General features: G+C 33.8%; 1 protein-coding gene across 2 annotated transcripts in view; it reads left to right on the plus strand.

The window, feature by feature from the left end:
• Window positions 1-1,347: 1,347 nt before the first annotated feature.
• Window positions 1,348-21,084, plus strand: part of LOC128240849 (neurogenic locus notch homolog protein 2-like) — a 31,778-nt gene continuing 12,041 nt past the window's right edge. For both annotated transcript variants that reach the window (XM_052957782.1, XM_052957783.1), the window contains exons 1-15: window positions 1,348-1,422; window positions 3,419-3,550; window positions 4,343-4,399; window positions 5,203-5,310; window positions 5,736-5,783; window positions 6,603-6,710; window positions 7,680-7,724; window positions 8,412-8,519; window positions 9,650-9,721; window positions 11,104-11,211; window positions 13,338-13,613; window positions 15,329-15,436; window positions 16,599-16,664; window positions 16,906-17,013; window positions 20,817-20,924. In XM_052957782.1, the coding sequence (XP_052813742.1) occupies window positions 1,353-1,422; window positions 3,419-3,550; window positions 4,343-4,399; window positions 5,203-5,310; window positions 5,736-5,783; window positions 6,603-6,710; window positions 7,680-7,724; window positions 8,412-8,519; window positions 9,650-9,721; window positions 11,104-11,211; window positions 13,338-13,613; window positions 15,329-15,436; window positions 16,599-16,664; window positions 16,906-17,013; window positions 20,817-20,924 (1,522 nt within the window). In that variant the 5' untranslated portion in view covers window positions 1,348-1,352. The remainder of the gene's footprint in view (window positions 1,423-3,418; window positions 3,551-4,342; window positions 4,400-5,202; window positions 5,311-5,735; window positions 5,784-6,602; window positions 6,711-7,679; window positions 7,725-8,411; window positions 8,520-9,649; window positions 9,722-11,103; window positions 11,212-13,337; window positions 13,614-15,328; window positions 15,437-16,598; window positions 16,665-16,905; window positions 17,014-20,816; window positions 20,925-21,084) is intronic.

A 21,084-nucleotide genomic window follows, 5' to 3' on the forward strand; every position in this document is an offset into this window, starting at 1 on the left:
GGTTTAGCTGATCAAAGAGATGTTAAAACAAATATACCCTATCATTTGTATTGATCTGTTGTTGACAGTCATGTTTTGGTTAATAAGCTGACGAACAAAAACAAGATTATATAGATAACAAATATGCATAAATATACTTTCGAGCTTGATTTTTCCATATTTTATTAAAAAAAAAAACTCGTCTAAACTAGCCATTTATTAATGATGGTAATTGTACATGAGGAGTTTAAGAGTAACGCAATACCGTTTATAGATGTACAGTTAAGATACATTATTAAAAATATATTTTAAAAAAATATAACGAATTAGAAAAAAAGAGTGTATAAACTTGTTCAGCCCTAAGTGTATATATAAGCCCTTGTATAACACAAATTCGTTTTCGGGTCATGTTAGGCTATTTCAAATATGGATTGTGTGGTATATTTCTTTCAATAAACCTTTTTCAAATCTTCCATTAGTTAATGTTATAAAACTCACTAAAAAGAAATCACGCCGTTTGCTCCTACAGCCTTTCAACGCTTTCAGCACTTTTATTTGAAGAACACTGTTTTTCTTATTGTTAGACAGAATGAAATGTCAAACAAATCGCAGATCCTCAACGCTTCCAGGCACACCAACATTCTTGAATGAATCATGAATGTAGGTGCAATACTTTTGGAGCTACTTGCACCACATTCGTTCTGACGGCACTAAAGATATTTCTCTCTGGGTATATAATTAAAAATCTTTAATTTTGATCTCTGTATGACATAAAAAATCCTTAACTACGGCTAATTGTGACTTTTAAAATATTCATAGATTTTAGGAAAGTGAAGTATTATAATTTCGTTCCTATAATGCACCATTCAATTGTAACCACGTCCCCTCTATCCCCCGAGGTCCGGGGAACAGCTGGGACTTTGACTTCCGGTCCAGCCAATCGGGGTAAAATCCCAGCCATGCGGCAACAAACTGCTGGCAAAATCCCCACCAAATGCCCCCGCACCCCGAATACATAATAGGAAAGGCCCATTCCCCGCTATTTTCAGCGCGAAAACAAAATCACCACATTCACTCGGCAGTGCGGGGCAACCCGGAAGGTAAAAACACGGCTCATTCCCCCCTATCCCCGGTATAACCCCGGACATGGTGGCTGTTGTAACAATTGACTAGTGCATAAGTATAAAATGTCATGCGCCTTTATGGAGACATTTAACGGCCGTAAGATAACCTGCGACCCGCGAATTGTTTCGTGTTAATCACTTGTTTTCGCGATAATTATCAGGCTATATTACGGCAGTAATTTGCCACCATAGACTTTGGCCCAGTTCTAGGTTATCTCTAACTCTTACTCCATGCACTTCAAATCACACATGCTCACAATATGCTCTGTGCAGATGATGAATAGGTTCAATATGGTGCATGGATGTTTGCTTATTTTAGGTACTGTATAGTTGAATTGTTAGATTATATTCTTTCAACAATATTTAAATACTGTGTTTGACCACGTTTAAAAATAGTCAGCTTGAAATATTTTGATTAGAGTAGATATCGCTCCAATGAATACCATTGTATAAAAAATCTGCAACAAATCACTATATCCATTAAAAAGGTGAAATATTGATAACACTTTATTTTTAATATAACTGGGCCGATATTCATAACTCACCTTAAGTCATGTCTTAACTTAATTATATCATATGATAAGTGAGAAACTCAACTTGAGAAAACGACTTAAAATCAAGCTGAATCTTGTTGTTAGAGACTAAAAATATTTCGAGAAATTAGGGCTCAGGGCCTCGTTCCAATAAGATATCTTAGTCGGATGTCTTACGATCTTAATATGATGATGTCCTTCCGATTTTTATTTTGAATCGCAGCTTACGCCAAAAACGGTGTTACGCCTAAAAAGTTACAATCTTAAAGGCCTAGTTTAAGGAATGTTTGGCATGATAATCCCCTGCTGTGCATCTCCTGCTAATTGCACTGGTGCAAAAGTAGGGGCCAATTTCCTGTGTATTTGTTAATCGGCTCAGGACCATTTAGGGTCCATTTCTATAATAAAACTTTAAAAACTGCACAGAAGGATACTCAGATCAGAGATCTGATAAGAGGGATAAGAGGGATCAAGGCAAGTAGATTAAGATCAATAAACAGAGGTTGTGTACTGTACACAGTTTTTTTTTTTTTTTTTTTTTTTTTTTTTGGGGGGGGGGGGGTCACTTATAAAAGGCTTAAACTAGGCCTTTAAGCCTTACATGTATGATCTTTATTGGAATGGGTCCCTATGGTGGTATTCTTAAACATCGTTGACTTACTTAAAGGCCTAGTTTAAGGAATGTTTGGCATGACAATCCCCTGCTGTGAATCTCCTGCTAATTGCACTGATGTCACAGTAGGGGCCAATTTCCTGTGTATTTGTTTATTGGCTAAGGCCCATTTAGGGTCCATTTATATTATAAAATCTCCAAAACTGCACAACAGGATACTCAGATCGGAGATCTGATAAGGCAATTAGATTAAGATCAATACACAGAGGTTGTTTACTATACACTGTTTTGGGGGGTTGGGGTCACTTATAGAAGGATTAAACTAGGCCTTTAAGATGTCTACTTTTATTGCTTCGGCATAATTACTTCTTTCAGAGTGTATGTGCTTAAACGGAAGTTTTCTTTGTGATACTCACGATAAACTATTTTTAATCAGTAAAATCAAGATTAAGTAAGACATTTGGCCTAATAACTTAAGCAACTTAAGCCTGGTGGGCTTTATAACTTTCAATAAATTGGAGTCCGATCGAATACAGATCGAATATTTTCAGGTCTTACCCCGTTCTGTTCTATAAAACATATCGTAAGAACTGTTACTTTATAGATATGCCCATATCATTCCGGGTATCCACGATCATTTTTAAGCAGCGTTAACGACAAAGACATCTTATTGAAAAGCCCTTTTATTCCATGACGTTTTAAGACAAGACTTATCCCAAAACTTATAGCATGGGACAAAAACCTACAAATATAACAAGACAGTGAACACAATTGCATATATATTTTAAAGCTGCACTCTCACAGATATACCATTTTTACCACTTTTTTTGTAATGGAAAGAGCAAATTTTTGTGTAAATATCTGCAAACCAATGAAAAAAGATTGCTGACAAAAAGTCAGACCGCAGATTTGCATATTTTCGTTCGAAAATTGATATTTTATGGCTTAAACCGTTAATAACGGTTTAAGAAAAATGCATAAAACATTATTTTTTGAACTTAAATATATAAATCTGTGATTTAATTTTTTGTCAGCCGTCTTATATAACTGGTTTCCATGGATTTCCGTAAATATTTGCTCGTTCCAAGACATAAAATAAAAAAAAGTTGTCAACACGTTCAATCTGTGAGAGTGCAGCTTTAAGGTGTTGCGTAATATTTTTGCCATAGCCCTAATTCCTTACGTCGCCGGAAGTGCCCCCTGCATTGACCTTGACACACAGGGATGTACCCAGAACGCTAACATGTGTAACGATCCGCAACTCGCCACTGCAGTGTGCCCAGTGACCTGTAACAGATGCCGTAAGTTTTACTGAGCAGATGATTAGGCCATTTGGCAATTAGTAGATGGTATAGATTATTTGAATTGTGCAACAATCTTGTCAGCATTGATATCAGAATATGTATCTATGTATATAATACTATGTATACTTCGTACACAATAAAATAATTGGCCAATATAAAAGGTTTTCTTACCTCCATAGCCTGTTTGCGCTACATTCTTTTCCTGTTCAGCTTATGACAGTAACAACAGCATCATTTATATTATGTTAGGCTTTAAATTATGAAATTCCTTAGTGTTGATCCTTGCGTAACGCACACAAAACCATTTTGTAGCTTGTCGAGATATCATGGAAACCATGGTGTCGTCGTCCAGCAAAAACAATTACCTTGGCTACTAAATTTGCTAATTAAATTAAGCGTATTAGCTAAAAACATGGAATATATCATGCGAAACTTCGTTGACCGTTTGGCAGCGGCAATACTCACATTTGTAGCAAGGAACTTTACCCTGCTTTGGGATTTAGTTACGCCCTTTTCGATGGGAATATACAGACGAACTATGGCATCCGTGTGCGGTGTTCTTGTTTTTGTAATTGTCCTTATACAGAAGCACACCATCCTGATGGAAAATACTGTATCATCTTTACTAGCTTTATAGTGCACCTTGGAATAAGCTACTGAAGAAAATGGAGGACGTTTCCTTAATTACTATTCATTTTTAGCATCGTAGAAGTTCATACTAATCTTGAAACGTTTTAATATGAAGATTCAATAAATTGAAGTATTAAATCATACACATATTTATTTCAGCAACAGCCAGTACGACCCCTTTTCTTATCACAGCAACATCTCATCCGATTAACAGTGGTATGTATCAGAGGGGTGGGGGAGGATTCCATGCTATAATATAATGATGGTTATTTACCTTGATCACAGTAGTGTTAGAACATCTTTATTTGCATACAGACGGGTAATTGACATGTCTGTTTAATGTTATAAAACAATAGGGAAAACAATTAATAAACATATTTCCACTCAAAGTATGTAAATAAGATCACCTAATCCATGTATCAATGTGTACCACGTTATTAATTACGCCATGAATGCTGCGTCGGAAGGCAATATTTTGCTTCGAATAAAGACTTAAAACAAAGATAATTATTTTTTTTACCATTTAATATAAAACAAAAGATATTCTATGCCGCTTAAAGAGCCACGCCTTTGTTTATTACCGGAGTTTGATTAGGTGACTAGTTTCCTCAAACACTTAGACAAACCTGTTTCCAAAATAATGTTTTGACAGTGCTCCAACAAGCGGCGGTTTTGTGAAAAGGTTTGCCGAAGTGTTTTAGGAAGAAACGTCTTAATCAAACTCTGATAAAAGACCAAAAGCGAGGTTATATATCGAGGGGTGAATGCGAAAAGGTTCTAAGTGACATTAAATAAAGAAGCAGATAGAACCTTTTCGCTTTCACCCCTCGATATGCGTCGTAGACTGTGCCATGCTTAATTAAAAATCTTGAAGAAATAGTAAAGTTATGTCTATAAAAAGGTTTGGTATGCTATTGTGGGAGCCATGGCCAATTCATAATGTTGATTTTAATTGTATATAACAAAATTTGCTGCATAAACATTCATACTCAAATCTATGTTGTTTTGTTCACATCTAGATCCCTGTTCACCCAACCCATGTATGCACGGGTTATGCTTTAGCGGGATAAACGGCATGTATTTTTGCCAGTGCCGGGAAGGATGGAATGGAGACCTCTGTGAGAATCGTACGTAACATTAGTTTACAAATTTCTGCTAATGGTACAAAATAAGGCGCCTCGTAAAGGAGGTTGCCTACACCAAGAATTCGAGAAAGAACAATTAGCTCTAATGTCTGGTTTAATTTATTCTAATTGACAAAGGTACGCAACGTCAACACCTTGAGGATTGTCCCTACTTTTTTACTATTCTTTTATCTCACTTTCTTATACACTGCTGTATTTACTGTTAAATAATTTGTAAAAAACAACAACATACAAACACGCTCGTTTAGATAATAAAATCCAAATTACATTTTGTCGGTAAGCAAATGAGATAACTTTGAATAATAATTTTGTTTTATTACATTATTTTTTTAACTTTAAGACATAGATCTTTAATTTTAATGAATAACATAAGATATAAACTTTCATATTTGACTTTTAATTTTCAGTGATTACAACGACAACTGAACAGCCGACAACCAAACTAACACATAATGGTAAGGTGTTTGTACATAGGTCACGTGGTAACAATAAGTCAAGGCATGGAGTTAGCTAGTTCCAGATTCCTAGCACGAGCAATAAAGAAAGCCACAGAAAAAATGATTTGACATCATTTAAATCAACAAAAACCACCCGATTGATTGATACAACATGTTCTTTTAAACATTCATGGATGCAATACAGTCTAGTTAAACATCACAACCCACAGCTTGTCAGTCGAAATGATATACTTACTTAAATGTTGATATACATCCATCTTGATCAATTCCAGTTTTCAATACTGATGTCAAATTTCTCATCGGATAAATCTTCCATATTATATATACTTTTAGTGTCGCAACTTGAAAGCATATTTGATATAAATATTCACTAACACTAGTGTTGGGAATCGGTTGCAATTTTACTAAATTTACTAAATACTAACGATTGTTGCCGATTTCAGGCCCAATCAATCGATTTTCGATTATAATCGATCATAGGAACATCACTAACTAACACTCTTGCAAAAGTTATTCTAACAAAAACAGCTGTTTATATTCTCATATCGTTCCCAATTGTACCGCGTTGTGCAAAAAACCCTTTTCATTTTCGACAAAAATCCAAACAAACACCAATGTGTAGTTGTGGTAGCTATTTAAGACCTCTGTTCACACATTCCATGCAACCATGACGACTGCTTAGGTTAAACTTGTGTTAATTCATGTGAAAGTTTCATCAAGGACCGTTATATATTTTTGTATCTATATTTATTAAAGACCAGCTTATAACCTCTTGTTCCAGTGTCATTTCAACACGTTTTTTATTTCTTATTTTAGACCCATGTATGCCGAATCCTTGCTCCCATGGTGACTGTTATGGTGGACCTAGTGGTCAGTTTCTGTGCCAGTGTAAGCAGGGGTGGACGGGATTAAAGTGTGACCAGGGTAGGTTAGATACCAATGATAAATTGTTGTTAACATTGTACCAATAAAAGTTGCAATCCGATTAAAAAACGCCAACGATATGAATAAGTTAACATTCATATTTTGAATTGAATGGAAAATTATCATAAGTGAGTATGGCGAGCGCAATGATATGTTCAATACAATTCAAAATATGAACGATAACAAAGTGACAGTTTGACCTAATTTGTCACGTTCGCAATTGAGTTTGGTAAAGTTGGCCGCTTACAGAAAAAATAACCTTATTTATCATATCAATGCGTCAGGACTTTTTATAAGAAATATTTTTTCCATTTCCATCGCAAAACAGATATTTCATTGGCGAACAAAGAAAGGCAAACTGTTAATTAGTTAAAATAATTACAGGCTAACAACTCGTATATTGGTTTCAGCATAAGTTAAATATCAATATTGTTGCTGTCGCATTTGTATTTTAGTGTGGCGTTCCTGCTATCCATCCTATTAATGGCACATAAGCTGCTATTCCGATCTAATGAAATAATGTGATTCAATTTTACAAAAATATTAAAATAAATAAATAACAAAACAATTGTTACCTGGGCAGGGTATCCACTATATAGGTCCAAGTTTTCATTTCAATATAGGAGACGAATAGTAATAACATACTCACAAAATGCACTCTTTGTTACTAGAAAGTGTTAAAATAATATTGGAGAAGTACTCTAAAACCCCCATGCCAACATGTTAAAACAAATAAATTGCGGTTCTGAGGGAGGGGCTTAGGTCAAAAGGTTACATCCCTAAGTAACAGACCCACTGATGTCAAATCGAAATCTTTTTGTCTGGATGCAGGAATAATAAACCATACGTCACATGTACATTCGAGGTTGATTTTGACGCATTTACGTAATACCGTAACATCACTATTTGACTGCTTTTGTGTATGGAGTAGCTTATATCATGTATAAATTGTTCTTACTACTATTGCAGGTCTTACAACGGTGCCATATCAGCTGTCGACAGCAACTTCTCTAGGTACCTATGCATTGATATAAATAGTAGCAACTTTATACACCCTTTTATTAATCCCAACCCTGAAAAGATTAAGATGTTAACATATTGACACGTATATAATATCGTACAACAGTACAAGTACATCAGAACAACACTGAACGAGAAACACATATACCAGCCAACAAACGCATCAAACTAGCTTCACCAATACAATTAGTTTTAATATAAGTATTCAACGTGTTTATACCACGTGATAAATTGCGTCATAAATGCTTCGTCGGAAGGCAAAATTTTGCGTGATACAGAGTTTCGTTTCGTAAAACACGTCGACAAACCTTTTACCAAAAGCGCCGCCTGATGGAGCGCTGTAAAAACATTATTTTGGAAACAGGATTGTCGAAGTGATTGAGAAAACTAATCACCTTTTCAAACACTGGTAATAAAACAAAGATGGGACTCTTTAAGCGGCAAAGACTGCCCTTTTGTTTCTTTAAAATGATGAAGAACAAAAATAGTTATATTTATTCGTAATTTATCACGTGATATACTCACACTGGCACTGCGTGTGATCCTGAGGGTCGTAGTTAACTCGATTCACGTATCATGAGTCGCCAAACGAGTGAAATCAAAGTCTGCAATGTATTGCGTGTGGATCTATGATGTTTATATAATAAATAATGGGATTTTAACCTTCGACCCACTTTTCAGATCCTTGCTCGGCACAGCCCTGCAAGTTCGGCGTGTGTTACGCGCAACACAATGGCATGTACATGTGTTTGTGTATAAACGGCTGGACAGGAACAAATTGTGATCAAGGTATGAAACACTTTGGTATAACCTTAATCTCATTATGAACTGATTATAACTGTTAAGCGTCCGTACCAATTACAACACCTTGTTGGTCATGTCTCCTTCCAATTGTATGGATGGCATTGCAACTATCAGACAAATGAGGCTAAATATAAATCTTAATTTGGCATACATCACTGTGTTTCTTTCATTGTTCTATGCTTTTGATCCGACGAAGCTCGCATTTAGAGATATTGATAATGAGGACGAAATGGTAATTGAAACATAATTTTACTTCAAAGGGACTTGACACCATATGGTTCCAAAATCGGCAAAAAGTAATTCCTCACAACACAACTAGAATTGTAAATACAAGCTAGTATATGGCCGATACAATTACATCGTTTTGTACGATTAAAATAAAATTGTGCCGCTGTCTCGGCTGAGTTTACGCGTTAAAAATAGCGCTTAATGGTTTCCCAGCTTATAGCGTGTATATTTAGCATGTGAAAGTCAAGTGATTAATACAGATACATATACCGACGCTATTTTAAAATAGACTGAGATTTACGTGGTAAACCATCCAGTCAGTTTTCGAATGGGTAAAATACGCAAAAACTTGTGTCGTAAGAGATGTGATAAACCTGTAAGTAAGATTCAATGTGTTGTTAATAACGATATCAATTTTATGTAAAATTTTGACAATTTTCTTGAAGTTGTTTCATCTGGTGTCTAGTCCCTTTAAAGCCATACATAACTGATAATATATTAGGCGTCAGTTCAAATTACAACACCTTCTCATCTCGAATGTATTGTCATTAAGAACATATAATTACTTGCTGTTATCAATGAATGTTCAATTAGTTACCGAATAGTTTTCCGTTTTAAAGGTGTTTAACAAATGTTTAGTTTCTTATACTTACACAACAATACAATTTGTGGCTCATAACACTCAAGAAATGATTCAGTTTAAAAGAGGAAAGTCAGACACTAGGTGTGCCTGACAAGGGAAAGTACTATAAGGAACTATCATAACTTTCAAAATGCATGCTTTGTGTTTGTTTCATCATCATCATCATGTTAAATGCAACTTTCGAAGAAAAGGTTTCATATGAATTCTGCTATGCTTCGACCAAGAAAGTTCATGTATATTTCAGTTGTAAGTACAACCCAAGCGCCTTCAACAGCAACAACAACCAGAGCCACAACGACGACCCAAACAAATACAGGTTACACTTTCTTTTAGAAGAAAGTTGATTTCAAATGCAACATTAAGTACAAACATGGACAGGACACATCATTCACACATAACTTTACGTAAAAGCCTGTATAGGGCGTTTCATTCACACATACCATTAATTACAAACCTATATAGCGCACAACGTTCACACACAACACAAGGAACACTTCTATACAGGGCCCAAATTTAACACAAACACACTTGGCAAGCTAAAACAATGACTATCATCGAGCAAAACGTTCAATAATTCATAAGACGTGCAGGTAACTAGGAAAAAAACTCTAATTCCGTTCACATTGTCCTATATGTTATGTACTTGAAGACGAGTTTCATTTTATATTTTAATGTCAGATGTATATTGGGAAAATAATTAATAACATTACTGTATATAAATATCATATGGCAGCATGTGTGACATTAGTAGTGTCAACCCGAGAGCAGAGCCTCGGGTGACATTCTGTTTCGAGAGTTGACACAATGTCACACATGCTACCATATGATATTTATTTTATTATACCGAACAAAATTAAGTAAATAAAAAAGTTTTTAAATGTTTTTTCATTCATTTACTTAAACAAATTTAACAAGGTAAACATAATTTAACATAATAAAATAATTAAATCTAGAACAAAATTCTACCGTTAATTATGCTTAAATTCCTGCAAAAACGTTTTTTATTGTAAACCGAGACATGTTTACTTGCTGATGTCTGATGTTTTTGTGTACACATTGAATACTGACGTCACTGCTGTATGTGTATATGGGAGGCAATCACGCCATGATTTAGCTAAAATATTGAAGCAGTTATTTGTCCTGATATGACATTCAAAATATCACTGTGATCACATGACCTGACAGTGAATTTTCGTTTGGTCACGTATCAAAAAAGTTGAAAATGTTTCTGATAGTCAAAATATCTATTTTTCGGGTAAGGGGATTTTACCATTGCAGACAAAGGTGAGGTATAATAAAAAAAATAGATACCATCGTCATCCTACACGTTAAATATTATCAAATATTTTAAGAAACAGAAAGTAAACAGCATAATAGTAAAGTTCAATTTTATATAAGGCTGTTGAATTACGAAATAGAAGTGTTCAACTTTAAATCTTAATAGATCATATTTTAATACTTATTTAGTACACTAACAGTTAATTGATTACATTTTATTTATTACACTTAATTTATTTCACTTAGTTTATTACACTTAACTTATTACACTTAATTTATAATACTTAACTTATAATACTTTTCTATTTCGATTTAACTAGTTACACCTGATTTATTACACTTATTTTATGATTCTTAATTTCTTACAATTTATTTATTACATTTATTTTTTTACACTTAATTTATTACACTTGATTTTAGATCCATGCTCACCAGACCCCTGCCTATCCGGGACTTGTTTATCACTTGCAACGGGTTCCTATTACTGCATATGCAACCAAGGATGGGAAGGCGAAAACTGTGACCAAGGTACGAGATTATAAATACTTCCCATAGGTGCTTACTTCAATATCTTGTTTGGATATATTAAGGTATCCAGTAAATAAATGCATGGGTTGTGGATGCCTGGGAGGTATTCAAAATACAACTTAAGTCAATCTTATAGTCATACTTCATTTACTTCATTCACTCTATTGGTCAGTTATTAATATCAAGTAATACGATTAGCTGCATCGTGCTTAGATCTAATTAAGACCATTATTGACTACCAGTCCTTGCAAGCCCTTCTCTAGTAGTGGTTTTTGGAAGGCTTATGTGTATATATGTACAAAGAATACAATACTTTTACCTTAAACAATATTACAATCATCAGTGTTTGCCTTGGCATCGTATAGCCGATTTTGGCAATGCAACTCGAAACTAAAATAAACGGAACACAATTCGCAAATTTCAATTTGCTTTCGGTATTAATCAAAATACCCCTAAGTGCCAGTTTAACATATCAATAGGACCTATAGGGCAGACCAAGCACATTGGCCCAAATTTCTCGAGACTTCTAAGACTTGATAGGCTTCAATTAGCCTAAATACATACTTCGATTTGTTTTTTGTAAATGAAATGAAAACTTTGTAATGTGATTATCATTAAGATAGTTGCTATTTAAAGTCAAAAAGCACTTAAAGAAGAATATATTTTGTAAACTATTGAAACATTAAAATAGCGAGCTTAAGAAGTTTTAAAAATTGGGGCTAGGGCTACAATGACCATCTGACCAAGCACAGGTTTTTAACAATACAACTCAGTATAAACATATTTTTCCGAAATGCATGAAAATCGAGTCAGTGAAATATTGGCATTTTTGTTTTGTAATAATTTGAAAGACGCAATTATTAACAGAAAAATACATTGTACATGCCAATTAAGTTCTCTCCACTTAGAGTCAATACTCGAGAAAAGCTCATATTCATTTCGATTGGGCTCGGTAAATTAAACATTTTAAAGTAGAATGAAAAAAATACGTATGATTTAATCTCTTTACTCTTTACTTTTCATTCCAGTTTGTCCAAAAATTGCATATCTAATGTAATAAATCTGCACCCTACCTCTCCCTCCCTAAAATGCTTTTGCCCAAGTGAACTGTCACACTCGGAGAAAATATATAAATAGAATACAACATAATGTATAATTGCAGTCAAAAAATAGCTAAACCTTTATCGGGAGAGAACAATACAACCAGTTGACCACATTTAAACCATAGGTTTAAGGTTGAGTCGAAAGCAACTGGAGCACCTCGGCCATTTCCCATCAAAACAAATCTTGGATGCATGTCGGTACATCAGTAAAAGTTATTCGTACAATAAAAAAATATATATTATTAATCAATAGTAGTGTTTAAACGTGTAATTTATATTTCAAATTTTCGAATTTAAAACCTGAAACGCAAAAATATTAAATAATTGGTGAGTGCTAAAATATTGACTGTGATCTACTGTAGTCTCCTACCATGTTTTCTGCACCTTCCTTTAAAATAAAACTCTGTATACTTCATTGTTTTCAAGATTTATTCATCCTTATTTTGACAACAAAACAAATGGTATTAATTGTGGTTAATCTTATTTGGGAGTAAGAGTGCATCTTTAAGTTAAACTGCTAAATTGAATTACTATGCAACCTACTTGCAGCGTAGTTCAATGTAAGGAATTTTGACTTTGTAAACCGTTCATATACATCCGAGATTGTGTTCGTATGAAAAATAGACGAGGAATTCCAAATGAGGCGGAAGCTATGGCTTGTTCCTTAGATACGTCCCTTTAAAAAATTTAGTACTAGGCTATATATGACATATCAATCCCTTTTACAAGTACATGGCTTCACTTTGATTTTGTACTGATATAACTCTCACTCCTTAATAAACTTGACTTGAAAACAAATACATTCTGGAAGGGACCTACACCGGGCACAAACATATCATCAAAAAAACGAACATAGTAGAAAAACTATAAATTAAGCAGAACATTGAATAGGAATACGTCGAATTTATGTTTGTAAAGTCCAATCAGCATTTGAATGAAGACGTTAAAGTCAGTTGTTTAAAAAAAATGTTATTTTCTAAAACGCATTGTTATCCATGTTTATTAATGTTCAGTTATTTTCAGCTGTTACCACAAGAATCACTTCCACTACTACCAAAACAGCGCCCCCAAATGGAACAACTTCAATAACGGCGCAAACAGGTCAGACAACCACATCATCACAAACGGCCCCACTGTCAACATCAACAGTTACCACCACAGGGACTTTGAATACTACCACTACAACAACGGTTAAGGCAACAGCATTAATAACAGCAATAACAGGCCAGACACCACCACCAACAGTAACTACAACAAGAACGTCTAACAAAGCAACAACGACGACCCAAACAAATAAAGGTTATACTTTTTTTAAGAAAGTTGATTTCAAATGCAACAATAAGTACATACATGGACAGGGCACAACCTTCACACATAACTTAAAGTAAAAGCCTTTATATGGCATTTCATTTACACATAACATCAAGTACCAACCTATATAGGACCCAGTGTTCACACACAACACAACACAGGGAACAGATTATACAAGTATGATACCCCTAATGTCACATTAACATATCAATGGAACCTACCTACCAGGGGCAGACCATGAAGCCGGACCCCAATTTCTCGGAACTTCTTAAGCTTAAAAGGCTTTCATTTGCCTAAATAATACTTCAGTTTGATTTTTGGTAAGAGTGGTCTTGTGGTATAGGTGTCCGACTCTCAGAAAGATGTTGTTGGTTCGATCCCCACTAGAGGTACTTTCTCGCGGCCTCTTAAAATATAGGGCACCGCGTTCACACACAACACAAGGAACACTTCTATACAGAGCCCAACCTTCACACAAACACATTTGGCACACTGAAACATCAAGCAAAACGTACAATTACTCATAAGAGGTGCATATACAGTGTGTGCATACAATGTGATAAATTGCGTCATAACTGCTACGTCGGAGGGCAATATTTTGCTTCGAATGAAGACTTTAAACAAAGATAATTTTACTATTTCTTCACCATTTTACATTAAACAAAGCGCAGTCTACGCAGCTTACAGAGCCCCGCCTTCGTTTTTTTTTACCAGAGTTTGATTGAGAGTTTAGTTTTTTCAAACACTTCGAAAAACCTTTTCACAAAACCGTCTGACGGAGCACTGTCTAAACATTATTTTGGAAACAAGTTTGTCGAAGTGTTTGATGAAACCAATCACCTTATCAAACTGCGGTAATGAAACGAAGGTGGGGTTCTTTAAGTGGCATAGGCTGCCCTTTGTTTCATTTGAAATGGCGTAGTGAAAGAAAAAAAAAGTATATATGACGTAATTTATCACTTGGTATACACACACTGCATGTAACTAGAAAAAACACACACTTTTATACCGTTCACTTTATCCTATATGTCATGCACTTGAAGACGAGTTCCATTTTATATTTGAACGCCAAATGTATGCTGAGATAAGAATTAATAACAAACCTAGATATCATCGTCAACGACCCTACATGTTAAACATCATAAAATATGTTTTGTCAGAAATTAAACGCATAATATATTAGGTTAATTTTATATAAGGCTTTTGAATTACAAAATAGAAGTGTTCAACTTTAAATGATGGTTCTTTAACATGACATTTTTACAAAATGCACATTTTTAGGGTTAAAGTAGAAGAAAATGAACAGGTTGTTAATTTCTGACGATTCCATACTTATTCATTTACTAGATCATTTTGATACTTATTTAGTACACTTATAATTAATTTATTACATTTTATTTATTACGCTTTATTTATTACACTTAATTTATAACACCTAACTTATTACACTTAATTTATAATTATACTTAATTTATTACACTTTTCTAATGACATTTAATTAATTACACCTAATTTATTACACTTTTTAATAATACCTAAAAAATAAGAACTTACTTAATATATAATACCTAATTTAGTACACTTTTCTTATTACATTTAATTAATTGCACCCAATTTATTACACTTATTTTATAAAACTTAATTTATTACAGTTGACTTATTACACATCATTTGTTACACTAAATTTACTACACATATTTAAGATCCATGCTCGCCAGACCCCTGCCTATCCGGGACTTGTTTATCACTTGCAACGGGTTCCTATTACTGCATATGCAACCAAGGATGGGAAGGAGAAAACTGTGACAAAGGTATGAGATTATAAATATTTCTCACAGGTGCTTAATTCAATATCTTGTTTCGATATAATTAGGTATCCAGTAAATAAATGCATGGTTTGTGGATGCCTGGGAGGTATTCAAAATACAACTTATGTCAATCTTATGGTCATACTTCATTCACTCTATTGGTCAGTTAGTAATAACAAGAAATACGATTAGCTAAATCGTGCGTTGATCTAATTAAGACCATTATTGACTACCAGCCCTGGTAAGCCCTTCTTAAGTAGATGTTTTTGGAAGGCTTATGTGTGTATGTACAGAGTATGTAAAGCTTAAAACAATATTGCAATCATTAGTTTTTGACCTTGGCATCGTATGGTCGATTTTGCCAAAATAACTCGAAACTAAAATAAAACGAACACAATTCGCAAATTTCAGTTTGCTTTCGGTATTTAGCAAAATACCCCTAAATGCCAGTTTAACATATTAATAGGACCTATAGGGGCAGGCTAGGTTCCTAGGCCCAAATTTCTCGAAACTTTTAAGACTTGGTAGGCTTCCATTAAACTAAATACATACTTCGATTTGATTTTTGTAAATGAAATAAAAACTATGTAATGTGATTATCATCAAGATAATTGCTATTTAAAGTCAAAAAGCACTTAAAGAAGAATATATTATGTAAAATATTGAAACATAAAAATAGCGAGCTTAAGAAGTTTTGAAAATTGGGGCTAGGGCTACAATGACAATCCGACCAAGCACAAGTGTCAGGGCCAAACACACAATCGAGAGAAACACAACACCACAAGACAACAAGCATTACGCAAACTTCATTATATCGTTTATGTTGAATGAACAATCTTGGATCAGTCAGTAAAATCTCGACTAGAGGGCAATGGAGGTTTAAACCGGTTTACTACTGCTTAACCTGATAGTCTTATGGTATGTTTGTGGTGTGAGTATTCGTGTATTTGACATTTATACGTTTGTGCGTCTAATTCATTGTCGCTTTGGAGTTTGTCTTGTGCCTTTAAGCAGGGCTTATTCAATTTTGACTACTTGGCTTCTTCTGTAATTTTCATTTTATTAATAAACATAGACAAATCCGTTTTAAGATAAACATTATTGTATAAGAAACTATCAAGAGTTGTACCAAAATCATTCCGCTATGTGTAATGTTTTATTATAGTGATTGCCACAACACAGGCACCCACAACAACATCACCTCTGACAACTACATTACAAGCAGTAATAGGTAATTCCATTCAACATGTTGCGAACAAATACGTACAAAATATTCATCCTATATATAGAAACACTTTTGGTAAACTGTCGGTGTATATCACCTTTACTACCAAATTGAATTTCACTAGCACAGTTAGAATATATGTGAATAATTAACAACAAGTATACTTAAACTGCAATAATTATTTCACTTGGAATTTTAATAATGTCTAAACCGATTTAATTACTATATTTTCTATTCCGAATTTCAGATCCATGTTTGGCAAACCCTTGTCAATCTGGGACCTGCCTTGCACTTGCAAAAGGCTCTTATTATTGTATATGCCAACAAGGGTGGACGGGTATCAATTGTGATCAAGGTATGTTCTGTTTATAACAAAATAACTCATAATAAACATATTTTCCTAATCGCATGAAGATCGAGTCTTTGAAATATTGTCGTCTTTGTTTTTTTAAATAATTTGAAAGACGCAGTTACCAACACAAATAGACAATTTCAATGCCAAATAAATTCTCTCCACTGATATAGTGGATACTCGAGAAAAGCCCATATGCATTTCGCTTAGGGTCGGTAAACTATACATTTTACACTAGAATGTAAAAGGTTAATTTAATCTCATTGACTCCAGTTTGTCCAAAGATCGCATATCTAATGTTATAAATCTGCACACTTCCTCTCCCCCTCCCCCCCCCCCCAAAAAAAACAAACAAACAAACAAAACTGTTGTCCAAGTGAACTGTTATATCACAATCGGAGAAAATATATAAATATAATACACCAAAATGTATAATTTAAGTCAAACCTTTATCGGGAGAGAACAATACAACCAGTTGACCACATTTATATCAAAGGTTTAAAGTTCAGTCGAAGCCATTGGAAATCCACAGCCATTTTGCATCGAAAACAACCTCGGATGTAAACCGGTACATCAGAAGAAGTAGTTCGTAAAATTTCAAATAATATTATTAACTAATTGGAGTGTTTAAACGTGTAATTTGTATTACACAGTTCGAATGATTGATTTCCCTTAGTAGTGTTATATTGCATATATAATATATTTTCATAAGAGTAGTGCTCTTAGTGACAGTCGTATTCAATATCAAACATACACGTGCTTAACAAACATAAATTTTGAGTGAAACACCTTCAACTACTTATTAAATAATGCATTTATTTAAAATATTAACAACTGATAACAAGATTGTAACTGTGAATTTAATAGCTGAAAACGCAAAAATATAAAAAAAAAATGGTGAGTGCTAAATTATTGACTGTGAACTACTGTAATCTCAAACCATGTTTCTTTCAAATAAAACTCTGTATCCTTCATAAGAACCATTGTTTTCAACATTTCTTCATCCTTATTTGTACAACCAAACATTGAATTAATTTTGGTTAATCTTATTTTGGAGTAAAAGTACTTCTTTAAGTTAAACTGCTAAATTGAATTACTACGCGATCTACTTGCAGCGTAGATTAATGTAAGGAATTCTGACTTTGTAAACCGTCCATGTACATCCGAGGTTGTGTTCGTACGAAAAAATGGACGAGGAATTCCAACTGAGGCGGAAGCTATAGCTTGGTCCTAAGATACGCCCCCACCAAAATTACCACTAGACTATATGACATATCAATCCCTTTTAGTCTGCGAACCATCAAGTTCAGCCGATAAGAAAGAAATGTACTTAGCTTACGCTGTAAATATGCATAATAATCAACTTACAATACGTGCATTCAAGCATTGAATGTTCAGTGATAAAGGTCGAAACATGTTAGTACCGTTATATTCAAGCTTTACTTAACTGAACTATGTGCGGGAATACTGTTATCAGTCCGCAAACCATCAAGACCAGGTGATATGAGAAAGAAACGTACTTAAAATACGTAAAAGATATACATCATAATCAGGTTTGAAATCAGCAATTGCTATTCACATAAGTCATTTGAGTAGGAATATGCTTACGCCGTGAAATTCAAGCTTAACTTAAATGAACTAAATCAGGTAGTATAAAATTAGCCAATGCATGGCTTTACTTCAATTTTGCACTGATATAACTCTCACTCCGGTATAAACCTGATTTTAAAAACAAATACAATCTGGAAGGGACCATACACCGGGCACATACACATTCATGGTCATCTTTAATAGTAAAACATTCTATGAATTTTCTATCAATATGGTTGAGCACACACGCACACACACATACACGCGACAGTGATTTCCTCTACACTTAGATATTCGTACAAGATAAGATACAATAGAGATTTAATATTTGTTAAATAATTAAAAAAATACATGTATTAAACAAATATTAAATAAATAAATAAACTAAATCGTTATGGCTATTTGTGTCATTTTTTTAATGATTGTATGCTAGTTTCAGTATTTCCCACTTTTTGTTGTGGGCTTCATACTTATCGCTTTTTAAAGCAATTTGTTCTTCCTTTAATTCTTAATTTAAGATACATCATATATGCATTAAACTCCTTCATATCCCAAAACATGCGCCAAGAATGTATGTTTCACTCCCAAAAAAGATCGTTCCTAATTTGGAAGGTGTACAGAGTATGTAAACCTTTTACCTAAAACAATATTGTAAACACTATTTTGAGGCCTTTGCGTATTGCGAAACAGGTCAGTTAACAACCAATTTAAGTTGATGCGAGAATACAAATTGTCAGAATCGACCGTAAAGGCATAAGAATAAACTAATTTGATTTTTATAAATGAAATGAAAAATGTTTTATTGTGATTATCATAAAGATAATTGCTATTTAAAGTAAAACAAAAACACTTAAAGAAGAATATATCATGTAAATTATTGAAATACAAAACTAGCGAGCTTATCTTAATCATGTTACGAGCGATTTAAGAAGTTTTAGAAGTTTGAGCGAGGGCTGCAATAACCATGTGTGAAATAAAAAGTGCCAAGAACTTATAAATACATTACCAGAGATACACAACACCACAAGATAAAGGGTATAACGCAAATATTATACTGTCGTTAATACCGAATGATCAGAACTTTGTTAAAGTTAATAAAGAAATTAAAAACATCGTCGTTAACCTTTAAACGTTAACTATTTTAAGATATGCTCATACATATAGATATAAATCCGTTCAGCTAAAATAGTTGTCATAAGTCTTGTTAGATATACAGCAAAGCATAAGTGTATTCAATAAACTTCCAGAACAGTTACGATTTGAAAGTTAGCATTGATGACGTTTACTCTAAAACGTTCTGAAAAATTGCAATCTGCCGAATATTATAATCCAGTGCCCCTGTGGCTGAAAATGCAAGTTAAGGGAAACTTGCACAGCAATGAGTTTTGCATATTTGTGTTGTTGATATAATCTCACTGTGTGTAGAAAAATGTAAAGCCTGTGCAAAATGTGGGTAAAATGTTGAATATTGTAAACAAAAGTAAGCCATTCTGGGATGTGGCTATATCAAAATAAGACCTATTTGGAAAACTGCTTTGGCAGGGTTAATGAAATTTAGGTAAATACTCACTGAAGATTTTAACAGGTGTAACTGGGCTTAATCTCAAGGTTTTATGGTATGTTTGTGGTGTGTGTACTCGTGAAGTTAATATTTATACGTGTGTGTGTCTAGTTCATTTTCGTTTGGGCACTCAAGCCTTGTGCTTGGGTTTATTTCAAAGTTTTGATTACTGGGCATGTTTCTGTAGTACTCATGTTATCATTAAACAAAGACGTGTCCGTTTTAAGATATACAACATTGTATAAGTAACTATCAAGAGTTTACTAACATAACTATTCTATGTTTTATGTGTTGTTATAATTATAACCACAACAAACGCACTCCCAACAACAGCACCTCTGACAACAACGTTACAAGCAGTAATAGGTAATTTCATTCAACACGTTGAAAAACAAAACGTATAAAATATCCATCCACTTTGTTAGAACTGCTCCGCCTAAATTCCTATAATTTAATATCATATATATATAGAAACACTTTTGGTAAACTGTCGGTGTAAATCACCTTTAACACAAAATTGAATTCACTAGCACAGTTGTAATGTATGTAAATAATTAACATCAATTATACTTCAATTGCAATATTTCTTTTGTACTTGGAGATTTAATTATGTCTTAACCAATTTAATTACTATATTTTTTATTCCCAATTTCAGATCCCTGTTGGGCAAACCCTTGCCAATCCGGGACCTGCCTTGCCCTTGCAAAAGGCTCTTATTATTGTATATGCCAACAAGGGTGGACTGGTACGAATTGTGATCAAGGTATGTTCTGATTATAACAAAATAACTCATTATAGAGATATTTTTCCGAAGCGCATGAAGATCAAATCAGTGAAATATTGGCAATTTTATAATTTTAAAAGACGCTATCATTAACAAAAAACCCAATGCACATGCCAATCAAAGTCACTCCACTGATATA

The sequence above is a fragment of the Mya arenaria genome, chromosome 7 (genome assembly GCF_026914265.1).
Source record: "Mya arenaria isolate MELC-2E11 chromosome 7, ASM2691426v1".
NCBI classification, from domain to species: Eukaryota; Metazoa; Mollusca; class Bivalvia; order Myida; family Myidae; genus Mya; species Mya arenaria.